This window comes from Ovis aries, chromosome 23 (genome assembly GCF_016772045.2).
Source record: "Ovis aries strain OAR_USU_Benz2616 breed Rambouillet chromosome 23, ARS-UI_Ramb_v3.0, whole genome shotgun sequence".
Classification (NCBI taxonomy): domain Eukaryota; kingdom Metazoa; phylum Chordata; class Mammalia; order Artiodactyla; family Bovidae; genus Ovis; species Ovis aries.
Genome location: NC_056076.1, coordinates 60864828 through 60882223, shown reverse-complemented (window position 1 = coordinate 60882223; position 17396 = coordinate 60864828). Strand labels below are relative to the sequence as shown.

At 42.6% G+C, this 17396-nt stretch overlaps 1 protein-coding gene across 10 annotated transcripts in view; it reads left to right on the top strand.

Moving 5' to 3' along the window:
- PIGN (phosphatidylinositol glycan anchor biosynthesis class N) overlaps positions 1–17396 on the top strand; it is a 102838-nt gene that overhangs the window by 35195 nt on the left and 50247 nt on the right. For 8 of the 10 annotated variants that reach the window (XM_060405315.1, XM_060405313.1, XM_012103814.5 and 5 more), the window contains 7 exons: positions 6026–6104; positions 7462–7644; positions 11641–11780; positions 13869–13968; positions 14073–14165; positions 15756–15847; positions 17131–17239. In XM_060405315.1, the coding sequence (XP_060261298.1) occupies positions 6026–6104; positions 7462–7644; positions 11641–11780; positions 13869–13968; positions 14073–14165; positions 15756–15847; positions 17131–17239 (796 nt within the window). The remainder of the gene's footprint in view (positions 1–6025; positions 6105–7461; positions 7645–11640; positions 11781–13868; positions 13969–14072; positions 14166–15755; positions 15848–17130; positions 17240–17396) is intronic. The other 2 variants (XM_060405314.1, XM_042239231.1) reach the window with 1 other exon arrangement.

Below are 17396 nucleotides of genomic sequence, written 5' to 3'. Positions count from 1 at the left end.
CATTTCTCATTATTTTATTCCTAGATATTGTATTTCTAAATATTATGAGTAGTATCCTATTTTTCCTATCACAGATGCTTGGTATACCAGGAAAAACAGTTATCATCATTTATCATTTGAGTACAATGGGTTCTTTAATTTTCTCTATTCCAATGAGTTTTTTTCATTTCTACACATCTCTTTCAGTCACCTTTATATATTCACCTAATGTCAACATTGTCCGCTTTGAAACTACAGTATAATTATTGGCACATAGACATTATAAAAGATGAAAATATACTATGGTTACATATTCTTTTTGTACAACAGAGCTTCCTTGGTGACTCCCTGCAATGTAGGAGACCCGGGTTCAGTCCCTGGATTGGGAAGATCCCCTGGAGAAGGAAATAGCAACCTACTCCAGCACTCTTGCCTGGAGAATTCCATGGATGGAGGAGCCTGATAGGCTATAGTCCATGGGGTCTCAAAGAGTCAGACAGACTGACTATCACTCACTCAGGTTCTTGTTACAAGTAATTGTTCAATGAAATCCTTCCTTCTTGAATAAGTACTGTATTTTTTTCTTCTTATAAATATATTGTTCACTCATTGGTGAGTGTGAGGAAGTTTATCTCTGAGGTGTTGAGAACTGAAAATTCAGTCTTGAGATTTTGCCCAGGTGATCAATTGCACCAGCATCACTAGGTTTTGGTTTACTGATGTCTCTTTATCATTCTTCCACTGTCTTATTTAGTCTTTTTTTAGCATGAATAATGGATGAATAATGTCATAGTTCTTAGGGTGATGGAATAGTAAATGTGTCATCAAGATACAGAAAAACAAGATTGCTAGACTCTTACATCTGAAACTTGTTAAAGGGTCCAGTGGGTCCATATGCTCCCTGGTGGCTGAGTGGTAAAGACTCTGCCTGCAGTGCAGGAGACCCGGGTTTGATCCCTGGGCAGGGAAGATCCGCTGGAGGAGGGAATAGCAACCTACTCCAGTCTTCTCTCATCTGGAGAATCCCATGGACAGAGGAGCCTGGAGGGCTGCAGTCCATAGGGTCGCACAGAGTCGGACATGACTGAAGCGACTAACCAGCATTTTATTCTGTTATTTAAAAGTAAGTAAATTTTATTTTTTGATATTTTAAAGACCTCCAAGGAAGAATAAAAATCATGGATAGAACTGCTCAAAAAAAAACCCCTCAGAAGTAAAATTGGGTCTAATGGACCCTGAGGCTATGCCTAGAAGTGACCAGCAGGTGGGGCTGCATGACTAGAAAAAGTAGTTTGGCTGCCTGCGAAGGTGACTTAAAAGGGAGGAAAAACATACCCTATTTGAAAATTGTGTACTGTAGAGGCCAGAGTAAAATTTTTTTAAAAAATGTTTTTTTAATTGCATGAAATCAGAAAGGTCTCTTGAGAGAGAGTTTAGGAAACATGAAGGTGGGAGGAGACATTATGTTGCGCTGTGTGCGTTTGTCGCTTCTGTCTCTGCGACCCCACGGGCTGCAGCCCGCCAGGCTCCTCTGTCCATGGGATGCTATAGGCGGTGGCCACGCCCACCTCCTGGGGGATCTTCCCACCCCAGGAATTGAACCCAGGTCTCTCTAAGTCTCCTGCATTGGCAGGTGGGTTATCCACCTGGGATAGTATATTAATATCTTGCCATTTGAAGCCAAAACATTTTGTTATATATTTTACTTAAAAATCACCATATAAATTCAGGGAGCTGAAATAAATGTTAACAAAACAGTTCAATGTGTTTTTCTACTAAAATGATAAGATACTTTTTTTTTTTTACATTTCTTTCAGTCTGATACAAATTAAAGGTCCTCCCTTAGACCATTTTTTTTTTTTTTTTTAACCAGCAAAAGGAGTTTATCTTGGAATAGCAGAGAATTGCAATTTGGGACAAGCAGACACTGGTGAACCAGAGGCGCTCCTGTAGAGCGGAGGCGAGGGCGGGCCTTAACTGGGAGGGAGGGCTCGGGGAGCGCTGCGGGCGCCTCCTTGGCTGCGGGGCGGCAGCGCGCTCTCGCTGGGCCGGGAGGACACCTTTCTTTCTGCCCGGCTCGGCGAGCTGCGGCCAGTGATCGGGGCTTCCTTCACTTCAGATGCCATTCCCTTTAGTCATGTTCATGCTGCTCTCAGAAGCACCTCAGTTTAGTTGAAAAAAATTGTAAGGATCGTAAGGGACAGCTGTTCACCTTCGGGCATTTCAGTACCGAGGCTTCAGTCGCTCCTGTCCGCATTGCTCCTCGGCTGCTGCTGCGAAGTCGCTCAGGCGTGTCCGCCTCTGTGCGACCCCATGGACGGCAGCCCACCAGGCTCCCCCGTCCCCGGGATTCTCCAGGCAAGGACGCTGGAGTGGGGTGCCGTCGCCTGCTCCGTTCCCTAGTGTAGAGCCGGATACTCAAAAGGTCACAGGCTCTGTAGGATGTTGGTTTGCTTCTGTGTGGTTTTCTTCTCCCGAGGCTCCCAACTCTTCAATTCTTGGTGGTCTGCTAGCTCTCCAGCGCCTTTAAATTTATTTTAAAAAATTTTATTTAAAGCACGCAATCGGAGGATAGTTACAATACTGTGTTGGTTTCTGCCGTGCATCGGCATGAGTCAGCCGTAGCTGCACGGATGTCCCCTTCCTGTGGAACCTTCCTCCCGCGTCCCCCCCCATCCCATCCCTCTAGGTTGTCACAGGGCCCCGGATTCGAGCTCCGGGCCTCAGACGGCAAATCCCCACTGGCTGTCTAACTTCCACGCGGTATATACGTTGCCATCTGCTCTCTCCACGGGCCCCACCCTCTTTTGTTTTGTCAGGCTTTCTGATTGTTCCTGGTGGGAGCATTGGCATGCCCAAGTTTTTCCATCAAGCTGTGGTTAAATTTTAATGTTTTAATTATTTTATTTACAAAATCTGGCTCGTCAAATATGAATGAAAAGTAATGCATCTTCACAATAAAAAACCACACAGGTGATAATGAAAAGTTCCCATGCCTGTGTTCATCCTTGGCAGTCTTTGCTCCTGTAGGCAAAGTTGCAGTTTCTCCTGTATCTGTGTAGCTGTATCTTGAGTACACATGTATGTCTATGTACATATCCCTTTTGCTAGCATATTTTCGATTTTAATTATGAAACTGTTCACACTGAGAAGAATAAAGACTGTAGTAAAAATCTTTGTACCTACAATCCAGGCTTTAGAAATGTCAACATTTTACCGTATTTCTTTAGATCTTCTTTCTCTTAAGAAATAAAATGGTGTAATATCATCGAATCCCCATTTTTAAAGTCTGTTCATTTTTTTTACAGTTCTCCTTTCCCTGTTCAGCTTGATTTTCAAGATCCACCCGTACTGAGGCGCACGGGCCCCTTCTTCGCTCCAGGGCATTCGTGGTGCCCCTTTGACTCCTTCTTGCCAACCCCCCACGTAGTTTGTTGTTATTTGTTTTGTCTTTTCTCCAGGACGTTAAAATATGGTCCCTTCATTCTGGACTTTCCATTTTTCATAAAGTTTCTTTATATTTAAAATATGTGATACTAAGACTATTTTGTACCCTTCTCAACTTACAGAGAACTGAAAAAAAAAATTACATGGGGAATAAGAGTCTTTAATGTCATAATGCCCCAGTGAGGTTTGTTTAGAGCATTTTAATGAACATTTTGATGTCCAGGAATTAGTTTCTGGACAAGCTTTTTTCCCTCTTTTTAGCAAATTGTGAGGTGCTTTCGGAATAGCAATGTATACGCTTCCGTTTTTCTTCCTTTTTAGGTCTGCAATATTTTGATAGCACTTTAATCAATTAAGATATATTGCTTGATGTGCTTTGCACTTTCCTGAGCATTATTGATATTAATGAAAATAATTAATGGCCCGCATGGAGGTTAAAATTTAGTTGGAGAGAAATGAATTGGTGATCAGACCACACTAAAGTGCTAATGGTGTGCGGTGAGATTTGGAGTGGATCATAAAGGGTGATGCAGATTTGATTTTGGAAAGCAGAGACAAGAGGATCTTTATGAATAATAACGCAGACATGAATGCGAGATAGGTAACGACGAAAAGCTTAACCATTTTATAAAGCTGAGAGTTTATATTTGGGGTAATGGGAAATTAAATAGAAGAGAAGGAGATGGTCATCAGAAGTCCAGGAAGTTTAGAACTGATGAAGTAGACAATAAGATGCCCATCTCAATTTCAAGTACATTAGAAGATTTTAGGATGTGGAGTGGATTAGAGCAAGGAGAAGGGAGATCGTCTTAGGAGGTTTCTATAGAACTTTGGAATTTCCTCTTAGATGTAGCCTTTAATGAGCGCCTGTGTCCTTTGGCCGAGTAATTCCATTTCAAAGACTTCTAGGAAGATATTCCAAACTGTGAGGTGTCTGAAAGACAGAGAACTGAACTGGATCATGGCAACATTTCAAAGGAACTCAGTTTTAGTCATGAACTCCTGCTTCCTGGTACCTTTTTCCTCCACGTCCCAGTGAGTCCAGGGGATCCCCTCCAGTCTGACACAGTGTTTAGGGGTAGTATTAGTCCTTCAGTCGTGTCCGACTCTGCTACCCCACGGACTGTAGCCCCCAGGCTCCTCTGTCCACGGGTTCTCCAGGCAAGATTACTGGGGTGGGTTGCCATCCCCTTCTCCAGAGGATCTTCCTGACCCAGGGGTCGAACCCGGGCCTCCTGCACGGCAGGCAGCTTCATTACCGTAGGAGCTACAGGGAAGTCCTGACGGAGTGTGCCGGTTCCCACGAGTGGGAGGACCTGGGACTCCTCGGAGTGGGCCCGGATTCTTCTTAGTCAGGGTCTCTACAGAACTCGAGGGAGCTCACAGATGAGTTTCTATGGGTCTTGAACTTTCTTAAAATCTTACGTAAGAGTTTGAATTATGTTTATTTTGAAAACTCTGGAGTGAGTTTCAGATCCTAAAAGATGTCTGTGACCCACCCAAATTAATAACAATGCTTAAAGATGACTTTCTGAAACCAAGTAGAAAAAAGACAAGTGATTATATGTTGAGCTATATGAAATTGTAAAAAAAAATTTTTAGTAGTTATTGACCTACAGAAACATCAGTGTCATATGATCTGACCCAATATATTCTTCAATAACGTTTTTACACTTTGATAATGTAAAGGTATGCACTTTAGGAATGTAGATTCTAGTTAAACAGTTTGTGTTCCAATTTCGTGTTAACTATACTTATGCAGTAAGGAGTATTGTTCCTGTGTCTTTAAGGTTTTTACTGTGGTAAAACAAGGGTAAGGAAGTGGTAGAAAGAGATTGGTAGAAAGAGAAATGAAAGATAGGGAAACCAAAAAAGTATATGGTCTAATACCAAAATTGCAAATCGATTCCGATTTTTGACTGACTACTTGCTGGTTAAGCTCTGCCCGGCTCTCTTTGATAATGAAAACTGTCAGGCCCTGTCTGGCTCAGGGACAACCGAACCCAGGCCTCCTACGTTGCAGGCAGATTCTTTACCAGCTGAGCCACAAGGGAAGCCCAAGAATTCTGGAGAGGGTAGCTCATCCCTTCTCTAGAAGGTCTTCCCGACCCAGGAATCGAGCTGGGGTCTCCTGCACTGCAGGTGGGTTCTTTCCCAGCTGAGCCACCGGGAAACCCCCAGGGACACAAGACAGGGTAATAAGTCCGTCCTGTCTGTTGCATCTGCCACGAGCGTGAGAGGGCTGAGTGTTGTAATGCTCATCACTCATTTGCTGTTTCACTAATTCTGTTGATCTAATCATACTTTTCTTTGTTAGCCAGAGCATTCCATTTCTTCCAGTGACGTATTGTGTGACTGTTTTCAGTGGAGTTTGGCAGTTGCAACTTTGAGTCAAGAAAACCAAATTTAACTATAAACTATTTCTTGGGAGAGTTCAGATAACCAACATACAGTTTGGCTCAGAGTTTGTTTCTTTCCCTTTTCTCAATTTTCACTATTCTATTTTATTTTCAATCAAGCGAAAAAAAAAAAAAAAAGCAAAAATATAATTGAAATGAGAAAACATTTTAAACCTAAGCCTTTTTATTTTCTTTTATAGGTCGCTATCTGATACTAAACAGGCCAACATTTTAAGAAAAGCAAGATACTATATAAAACAGAAGAAGTATGATGAAGCAGTAAGTACACAGGCCTTGTGTGTATAAATAGCTGACCGTTCAGGTATGGAAAGGGGCAGATATGGTGGGAGCACAATGAGCCAGCCAGGGAGCTGTCCTCACCCTGCGTGCAAGGGCTGAATTTCCGAAGCAGCTGCTTTGACCCCATGGATAGACTTCTCTAATTTCAGATAATGTCACAGGTGAGCTTTCTTAGGTTAGTGTTGTTGATGAACAGTTGCTGTTTTCTGTCGTGAGAAAGGATCTTCCAAGCTCCTGTCATCCTGCCTTTGCATACTATTTTAGAGCGTGGCACATTTGTACATTTAGAATTAGCTTCACGCTATTATAAATTTACTAGTTTATTCTGAAGCTTTGACTTTTCCCAATCCCTGCCCCATTGTCTTTTCCATAAATTTTCCTCTTTGTTAAATGGTCGTATAAGTTTAAAGTAAAAGAGAATTCTATTTTCATTTCTAAAATTGCCTAAGTAGTATGATGGCATTTCTAATGCTTATTTTTATTATAGTTTCACAATGGCAAGCTACACTCCTCTAAAATATTAAGCTATTTTAATAATGTTTTATAACTGATTGGATTGGGAAGATCCCCTGGTGAAGGGAAAGGCTACCCACTCCAGTATTCTGCCCTGGAGAGTTCCATGGGGTCACAAAGAGTTGGACACGACTGAGTGACTTTCATTTCCACTTTATAGCTGATTTGGGTAATCTAATAAAAAGAAAGTAAAACATGTGAATATGAGCCTTTCTATCAGGGACATATAGAGCCATTTTAAAAAATGTATTTTTATTGTGTATTAGGGTGTAGCCGAGGAACGCTGTTGGGATGGTGTCAGGTGAACAGTGAGGCGACCCAGCCGCACATGTACATGGGCCCCTTCTCCCCCAGCCGCGCTTCCCAGCCAGGCGGCCGCGTGGCGCCGGGCGGAGCTTCCTGGGCCGTACCGGAGGCCCTTGCTGGTTGTCCATCTTAAGCACAGCAGTGTGTACGGTCCACCCAGGCTCCCTGACGGCCCCTCCCTCCTCCCCCAGCAACCGCACGCTCACCCTCTCAGTCTGTGAGTTAAAGAGACATTTCTCTCACGTCCTCTGAGGGTAATTTCCACAAAATGAGTCCTCTAAAGTCACTACACATCGCATCGATAGTTTGCACTTAAAAATATCCTTTCTTATCAAGATTTTAAAATTTCTTTTAGTCGGGATTTTTTTCTTATTTACCCCTTGCAAGAAGATCCTTGACCAACCAGAATCTGTTTCTGCTGCACGGTCTGCAGCCACGTTGATTGTGAGGACTCCCCTCCCCCTGACGCGTGGTCCCCCTCCTCTGTCTGCGTGGCCGTGTGTCCCGCTCTCCCCAGGTCTCGCTCTGTCGGGAGCTGATCGACCTCGCCCTGAGAGGCCTGGCCTACTACCACACCTACGACAGGCTCTTCCTGGCCTCCAACGTCGTCCTCGGCTTTGTGGGCTGGATCTCTTACGCGTCTCTGTTGATCATCAAGTCTCACTGCAACCTTACGAGAGGCGTTAGCACAGAGGCCAAGGTATGTTCAGAAAAACTGGATTCAGACGATGCTGCCAGACCAAAGGGCTGAGGAAGGAAATGGAGTCTGATTGACTGTAGGGCGCCCGCACAGGGCCCCCGTCGCTCTAAGCCAGCTCTGTCTTCCGCCTTTGTCGAGGTGCCTTTTCTCAGAAATCTCTATTTCTTTAGTGGGGAAAAGAGCATATCAGTAATAATAGTCCTGTAACAGAAGAGGGCTATAAAGACAGCTGTGCAGTTTACATTCACCTGTGGCGTTAACTGCGTGGACTTTCTGTTTATTTTCATATTTATTTAGTGTGTTATAAGTATTCCATATCTTTCTACAGTATAGGCAATCAGAGAACAATTTCAGAGCGATATATTTAACCTCATCTGTTACTAAGTTTAGGAGCTGGAAAGAGATAAAATCACTTATTCAAAATGTTCCTTTTAAAACAAGATATATATTTTTTGGAACTGTTCTTCCCTTTTTCATCTTTCCAAAATTCTTAAACATGAATTTCAAACTTCCTCTATATCCTCATTTTAAGAGTTAGCTCTCATTTATTGTACTTTCAACACCAGACAAAAAAACCCTGTTCTTTAGTAATACTTTATACAACTGAGAAAATATAACAGTACATATATGGTTCATAGTAAAACACTTCACTCTCTTGAAGTGCGTCTCTGTCACTCTCCAGGGACAGCATGCCGCTTGCGCTTTCTTTACTTCACTCTCTAGTGATTATTACCTTGTCCAAATCCTCTAAAAAGTAATATATCCAGATGCTGTATTATTGATAAGAATAGCCGGTACACATTTCCAACAGTAAGGTTTTTCAACTTCATATTTTATTTTTCTATAATGGAAGGAAGAACAGTAGTGTTTATTCCATTTTTACAGTGCTTTAATGCATCTTAAATAATTTAACCCAAGTAATTTTCATTATTTGAATGTATGTGGAATGGGCTAAAATAAAAATAATTTCTTACATGACAGGAAAAGAGACAAAGATGTCTTAGTGAAGGCTATATCTAGGCACTCAGCTGGCTCTTGGAAGCTCATTTTGCCCCTTTGAGCTTGTGACTGCTGAAGCAGGCTGTACAAAAAGGAGGAGACTGGAGCTGTTTAAGGGGCTTGCACAGGGCCGCTCAGCTAAGACGGGGAGGAAGGGAGGTTTGAGTGCTGAGTAGTAATGCCACGTGCCTTTGCTGTCCACTCGAATCTATCACAGCGTTGTTAATTGTCTATTCTCCAATATAAAATAAACAGTATTTTAAAAATCGCCCCAAACTGACCACTACAGTTGAGTTCATTAGAAATATTCTGAACCCTTTGGTTCTGTTTGCAAAAGCATTCTGATTCTTCTTCAGTGAGAGTTTGTAATCTAGTGACCTGACAGCATGTAAGCAGTTTGGGAGGAAGAATGCGTTGCCAGAAGCCGGAAGCACTGACGAAAGGGGGGCATGGAGAGCAGTTGGGGGTGAGGGGCTGCAGCCGCAGAGCCTGGCGCCTGCGGTTGGGGAGCGTGGAGGCCCCAGCAGCGCCCGGCACCCTGCCTCCTGGAATGGCTGCATGCCACCGAGAAGGGGGCTGGTCGACGGCTGGGAGGGGGAAAGAGTGGCTCGCAGCAAACACTGCCCTCCTCTCCAGACATGGGGGCAGATGTGAGGCAAGCTAAGTGGTTTAGCCGGTGAGAGAGTGAAAGTGAGTCGGTGGCTTAGCCAAAGGGACAGCAAATAGAACAGAAGCGCTGAAATTACCTTTTGGTCTGACTCCAGTGATGCCTGGGAAAATCGAGAGCCAGAGGATGAGGTGGTCGGATGGCATCCCCGACTCAGTCGAGCAAACTCTGGGAGTTAAACTCCGGGAGATGGTGAAGGGCAGGGAGCCTGGCGTGCTGCAGTCCATGGGGTCGCACGTGGGGACACGACTGAGCGACGGAACAACAACCTCCAGAGGCGATGTCGCGTCTGCCTGACAGCGTCCCTCAGACGATACAGGTTGTTTCTGATGTGTCTCCGTTACAGACAGGTCTGCAGCGAGCATTGTCTTTAGAGCTAATCTGCCACAGCTCCTCCAGATGAGCTCTGCATTGGACTTGCCTCTGTTCTCTGCTTGCTAGTTCAGACGTCTTTTGCTTTAGAAGTAAATATCCTTATTTATCTTCATGCTTTCCTGTTCTCTCGTTACTTGGGGAAATCTCAAAAGGTTAACCCCTTAAACCAGCCCCGTGTTTCCACCTCTGTGTGGATTGAATTCCTTCTTGGTCAGCACCTTGTCCAGAGCGTGGCATAGAGGTGTGACTTAAGAACTGTTGGCTGGAGGGGTAGCCTCAGTTAGGTGCTTTTTGGAGGATCTGGGAAGGCGCGGAGTTAATTGTGAGGGAGAAACCGTCTCCCATTCCTGTATTTAAAGTTCTTCCCATTTTTACTTTAGCGGAACCCACTTCTCTTTGATTTGGTTTCCTACAAGTAGATGTCTGTTTGTGATGTCTGTTACTTTATGTATGAAAGGTTCAGATAATTATACGATACTGTGCTGACCCTGGAAGGTCCCTTGAGGATCTTTTTACATACTTGTTTACATTTATTTTCTTATGATTTTACTCTTCTCAGAGTGATGTGAAACCAGTCTCAATCCCTACAGTGCTTGCCTGCCTTGGGCACCTTCCGTGTTAGAGGCCCTCCCTGTCCATCTCTGAGTTCTGCCCCTTCTCCTCCTGCCCCCTTGTTTGGGGTCCTCCATCCTGTCTGGCCTGCATCTCCGTTTCCAGGGCTAGTCACTGGGTAGGCGTCTCCACTGACTGCTGGGACTAATGCAGAGAAGGAGAGGAGGAGACAAGGAAAATAGAGGCAGTGATAGGAACCGTTATTTCTTAAGCAGCAGTAATATTCTGGGCATTTTGGTAAGCTCTTTTCATAACCTCATTAAAGCATGACTAGCCTTGATAAATAAATATGGATATTATTATTCCCATTTTATAGATGGGGTGAAATTAAGTCTCAGAATCTTAGTTTCTTTTGTTTTTTTTTTTTTCCTCCAGCTCATGGTCATACAGTGAGCCATTGACAGAAGCAGGATTTGAATCCTGATCTGTGTAGCTCCAAGCTCTTGATCACAGTGCTATGCTTCACCTTCCTTTTTACAGCCCTGCTCTAGTTTATCCTGGCTTCCTTGCTCCCTTTCTGGTGACATTTTAGAGCAGAAGGGAGGAATTATAAAGGGGAGAAAAACACTTGCTTTTCCTCCCTAACCTCACCTGCTCCAGAAGGTAATTCGTGATTCTCCCCTTACTCAGCTTGGGCAGCAAGGCAAGGGGGAACAGAAAGAGCAAACAAGGAGCAGAGGCAAGAGGGCGCCGCCAGGCCGTGCAGTCCTGCTCCTCCCCCGCGCTGTTCTTAGCGCGGCTTCCGTCAGTCAGCGCGTCTTGTCCTCATCGCTGGCCTTACTGCCCCCGACGTGGGCCTCATTGCTCCCGGCCCAGAGCGCCCGCAGGCTCCCCATCCACGCGCCGCCACTGAGCGGCTCCCCTCCTGCTTGGCGGGCGGCGGGAGCGGAGATGCGCCCGAGCGATCCTCCTGTGGTCAACTGGTGGGAGAGTGGCGTGCGCGGCCGGTCAAGGTGAAGCTGGAGCAGATAGCGGCGTTGCTCCCGATGGAGATGAAGGCCCACGCTTCCTGTAGATCCAGTTTTGTGCGCTAGGCAGTGAGCTTAGCCAACATCTATGAAATTGTCACTAAGGAGAACTATGCTCAGAGGTCCAGACGCGTCATTTGACAGCAAACTGTAGCAGCGTAGTCTTAAATGGAGACTTGCCTAACGGCTGCAGCCCCAGGCTTCCTGCTCTTATCCAGTGACAAGTTTCTTTTAAAACGCAGTTCTTAGATCGATCGTCTAGTTGTGGAATCACTGAAAGAAAGTAATGTATTTCCTTTACTTCAAAAATGTCTTTTAAGAATCTGTCAGTGAGCATGAGTTTGGACTGTTTTCAATGTTCTCTTTGACTTTCAGAACCCAAGCCGTCTCCTGCCATACACTTTTGTAGCCATTGGCCTTTTCGTCGCGCTTCTACTGCTGATTCAAGCCTGTCCCTGGACTTACTACGTCTACTGTTTGTTGCCGTTGCCAATATGGTACGCGGTTCTCAGAGAGTGAGTAACACGTCTCGTGGTCTTGTTTTCCACTTCACTGACAGTTAAATCTGTAATTATAAGGCATTAAGCTAGCATAAGTGGATTTCTGTAGCATGTCATGAAAGAGACTGACAGTACTGTCAGATCTCCCAGCCCTCTGATTTCACGGATAATAGCATAAATGGTGCATATAACCATCCTCTTTTTTTTCCTTGGCTGCCCCTCACAGCTTGCAGGGTCTTCCTTTCTATGTCAGGAGTGGCTTACACTTTGAAATCTCATCGTCCCAGTTTCCAGTGTATCTTTATCTTTCACGAGGCAGTTTGCGTGCTGTTGTTCCAGACATTTTTGGCCCTTTTCCCAGCTATCATGTAAACCTAGATGAATGAAAGCTTGTAATTAAATTCAGTCTAGTAATGTGTACCTGTGAGGATTAGGGGAGATTATTCCCGTATGCTGTGGTTCCATCTTTAAGAACTTCCTCACAGGTTGAACTTGAAATGAACTCTTATCATCATAGAAAACATGAAGGCTGAGCTCTCATGCTCTTAAAACAAAATTGCTGTAACACTGGGCTGGTTCATGTTCACAGGCAGTGAGGATCGTGGTGGGGACTGTGTTACTCTCTGCATCTGCACCGGTCGTCTGGAATGTAAACTTAATCTTGGGCACCCTTTGGGCAAGCCAGACCCGGGAGTGGCGGTGCAGAATAAGGGTGCTGTCGGGCTTGGCAAGCACGCTCGAAAAGACACAGTGTTGTTTCTATTCTGATTTCTGCCAACTCCAGCTTTGATCCCCTCTTAATATCAAAGTAAAAATTAATATTAAAATATTTTAAATGTTAACTTTTTCAAATGCAAGGTGAAAAGACACTGACAAAAGAACAGACTGTTACTTTTCCATTTGAAAGGAGTATAGTTGCTGGATACACATATTTAAATCAGAATTTTTTCTAATGTCATTTTTTCTGATTTAAAGCTTCTTAGAATGAGAAGTTTTATCTAAAATTCTCTCCTAAATTATTAAGCACATGCATGCTTAAATTTTAAGGGACACTGTGATTTTGAAAATATGTTGTTTTCTGTATTTATCTTTTTGATAGATTAGATAAAATAAAACATGAAATTTCACTTTTCTTCTAGAAAAAAACTCAGTGACTTTATTGAATCATCACTGCTGAGAACAAAAGAAACATTCTCCTTTTGACTGGTGTTAGCTTTTCTTCCCTGCATGGTACTTTAATTGTTTTGATGACAATGTGTAACCATTGTTCTTAATTAGAAAAAGGTTATAAACCAAATCATACTGACAGTTTATAATTTCCTACTTAAGAATGCACTACAAATGCTAAAGAAATTTTTCTTGTGATAAAATGTAAAACATACTCAAGTATGTAATGCATGTTAAATGGTTGTGAAGTCACATTTAATTATAATTAGTGTACGATTAGTGACATCTTAAATTGAGTTTGGAAAAGGTTATTTCGCCCAGTGAAAAAGTGCAATTAAGATTTTCTCTACCTAGATTAAGTTGAAGACAGTTGAGATTTCAATATAAAATTAATTTTACTGAATTTTTAAAATGTTCTCAGTTTTTATTCATTTGGGTTCATTTATTTTATTTCTGATGTTGTGTCTGTAACTGCATGTGCCCATGTTTAAACTCTAGAGAAGGAAATGGCAGCCCACTCCAGTATTCCTGCCTGGGAAATCATGGGCAGGGGAGCCTGACAGGCTGCAGTCCATGGGGGCGCAGAAAGTTGGACACAGCTTAGCGGCTAAGCAACAAAATGTTTAAACTCAGGTCAAGTAAGACTCATTTATTGTCATTAATGTTGATAAAAAGCCAAGCAAATTATTGTGATCCTTATCAAGTTAATTCAGAAGTTGCATTTTTCCTAATATATTTCCAGATTTCAAAAAAGGTGTAGGTAAGTTAAGGCATTGAAACAAATCTTAGAAATTATCTTAGTTTTTAAAAGATCTATGAATCAAAAACTTCCTGATTTCTGTGCACAAGATTTTAATGTTTTGCCATGTGAGAACTAACTTTTTATACTCAACACAGGTTATAAATAATCTTTTTATAAATAATCCTGTTACACAGAATCCCAGTTATTCAAGGCTTTGTCACCGTACTGTTGGCCTTCCGTCCGTGGTGCTTCCTTGGATACCTCTTGCTCTTTATCCTGGGAGTTGAAGTATTGGTAAGTGATTTGCCCCTTACCCGGTCTCGGGTCTCTTCCATACACGTGCGCACCGCGCTCGCAGTGGCCGCCTCTCCCCTGTCTTCCCTGCATTGCGTTCCCAGGTGCTCAGCTTTTTCTACCGCTGCACGCTCACAGCGGGACTCGTCGCATTCGCCGCTTGGCCGTTGATCACGCCGCTGTGGACTCGAGCAAAGGTATAAGTGCTACTCACTTCAACTCTGGGCGGATTCATAGTGACTTTTTCGTTTATGTGTTTTAACTCTGGGAATTGTCCTTTTCTTAAGAGACGCAGAGAATGTGTCCTTACATAAAGATCCTGATCCTTTTGACAGGAGGACTGAGGTTGACTTAAAGGTGTCAGTGATTCGTGTAGATTTTCATATCAAAGTGAACTCCTCTTCTGGTGATTGAAATACTCAAGAAGTGCAGCTGATACATCCTTCTCTGAAAGGGTTCCTAGGTTCCTTTAGCCTCAAATGTCTGTGCCACCGAGGAGCTGCCCAGAGCAGAGCGCTGGCAGGAGGGGCCACGTTCTGGGCTCAGATCCGAGGGGTCACCTCCCCTGGTCCAGGGCCCCATCGTGCTTTCTCTGGAGAAGTATGTGTTCATGATAGATGATTTTAAAATAGAATTACTCCTGATTTTTGTTTTTTGTTGTTGTTGTTGTTTGTTTTGTGTATGGTTTGCAGAGCTTATTTTTTATGCATTGCATGTATCCCTGAAGACAAATTAGAATACGCAAATAAGCAAAGATTTAGGGAAAAAAACACCCCCAATCCCATCACCCAGACACTGCATGTTGTTAACCCTTCTGGATTTTTTTCCTATACATTCATTCTTAAAGAGGAAGAAAGGAATCATCCTATACTTCGTATTTCACAACTTTTTTTTTTTTTTACTGAATTATTATTGTAATTACTCCTGATTTTCTGCCTTTAACTACATAGGTAATTACAATGTGCTACAAAAAATATTCTCCTGTTTCCACTTTGATGCTTTTTGGTGGAGGTAGCACGAGGATAGACATTTCTTCTTTCTGTTCTATGAGAACCTACAAGATGTTCCAGTTAGTGGAATTAATTTTTCTGTCTTAATCTAACTACAAAAATGGTTTTACTTTTATCCCTCCTGGGCACAATCATTTAATAGTAGGCCAGCTCTCTCGAAGCCGTCACCAGCGTATGTTGGGCCATAAATTGAATGAGGCTTCCCAGTTGGTAGCGAATCTGCCCGCCAGTGCAGGGGCCCCAGGAGACGTGAGTTTGATCCCTGGGTCGGGAAGATCCCCTGGAGGAGGAAAGGGCAACCCACTCCAGTATTCTTTGTTGGGATAATCCCATGGACGGAGGAGCCTGGTGGGCTATAGTATGGGGTCCCAGAGAGTCAGACACGACCGAGCATGCACAAAGGACTGAATGAAGGGCTTGCTTTGAAAGAGTTCAAGGCCAGGTTTAAGTCCTGGCTCTTTGATTTACTAGTCTTAGATCTGATGCTACACGCTTCGACGTCTCTGAGCTCAGTATCATGATCTGAAATGCTGTGAATAATATAGCCTACCTCTTGAGATTATTGTGAGAATTAAAGGAGATAATACCTAAATCATACTTAACAGAGTGCCTCGAACGTAACAGATCCTTCACAGATAGCAGCTGTATTACTTTCAGAGTAAACAAATGTAAGGCTTTGAATTTTCCTTTTAGTTTCACTAACTGTGTAGTCTGCAAAATGATGAGGACGGCTGCTTGCGCCGCAGTGCCTAAAGGTGACTTTCCTCTTTCTTCTAGCGCACCTCGCTGAGTTGGATTCTCTTCTGTTTCCTGCTGGCCGTGTTCCCGCTTTTGCCTGTCGTAGGACGAGAGCCAGACATCTTCCTAGTGTATGGACACTACTTTACCTTACTTTCGTTTGAATACAGTTGTTTTTCTCAGTCAACACTATATGAACCACATCTTGGCCATGAGTTTAAAATCATGTGAACAACCTGGAAGTTAAAATATTAATATTAAACCATGAGTCATTGTTTTGGCCCGGCTCTGAGAGGCATTGAAACTCCCTGAAGATGCTTCTGAGCCTTCATAAAAAATGAAATTGTGCCAGTGGTAACTTAAATTTCCAACAATTTAAAAAATGTCTGGAAGCTCTTGTATTTTGGGGGAATCAGTGCATGATTTGACATGAAAAGCATGTTCGGTTGCTGAAATTAACAGGTCCAAGAAGCTGCTGATGACTAATATCATCTCTGTCTTCGCCTTTGAGCAAGTCCACACTTTTAATGTCGTAGAAAGACGAAATTCTCTTCTACTTTGAACATAAATATATCCACTGGGGAGGGGGGAGTCTCTGTGCACCTTGACAGCTTTAATCACGTACGCTGTTAGAAAATTCTTTATGCCTTACTTGAATTCTCCTTGCTGCTCTTATGCTTATTTCCCCTTGATGTATCCCAACAAATCTGTAAAATAACTGGTTACCTGTGTTTTTAATTTTAAATTATTATCATATAATCTATTGGCTGTGTGTGTATGTGCTTGGGAAGCTAAATGATCATTATTTCATTTAACCTTTTACTCTCTTATTTTCTAATCATGTAATCATCTTCATTACTTTCTTTTGGACTCTGTGTAAGGAAATTTTTTAGCAGTCTAACTCAGTCTTTAATAGATGAGGGTATTCTTTTTAACTGAAAGAAACCACAACATTTTAAAAGTATATGTTAATTTTAAAGTATGTGTTATCTATAAATTAATACATTTATTCTCATTTCTGTGAGAATAATAATTATGGACTAGATTAGAAATTATTCTGTGAGTCAATTTATTTGCAGAGCTCAAAAAATAGTATTGAATTCTAGGACTATTCTCTGTTAGCCATACCTTACTGGTTACTAAGTGGAAACACTTTGCAGTTGTTTCGAACTGTAGACAGCATGTGCAGAGACGAACTCAGACATTCTGCTTCATTTGTTACTTCCCATTGCTCTGATGCTCTTATCTCTGTGAAGACCCTCCCCTCCTTTCACTAGTCTCTCCCTGTCTGTCCTGTTCAAGTACTGTCGACACAGTTGAACAGGACTTAGGCTAAGAGGAAATGAGATTATATAAACAGTCTCCATATAGATTTGCCACTCACCTATTCTGTTGTGAATTGTGTTTTAAACAGAGTAGGTGCAGGCTTGCTGGTTCTTCTGCTATCCCTGTTTGTTGTAACATCTGTCATAAAAAGAAACGATAGTTTTATAAATGAAGAGCTGGTGTTACATCTATTACAGGTGGGTTACAGATTTTCAATAGTATGCTATATATGTGATATGCTAAAATGGACGTTATGGTTGTATTTAATTATTTCATTCTTAAGATGCCATCATGCTTTTATTACTCAATAAGAAGAGCTGAGAAGAGAGTTTTCTGTTTAAGATATTAAATGGA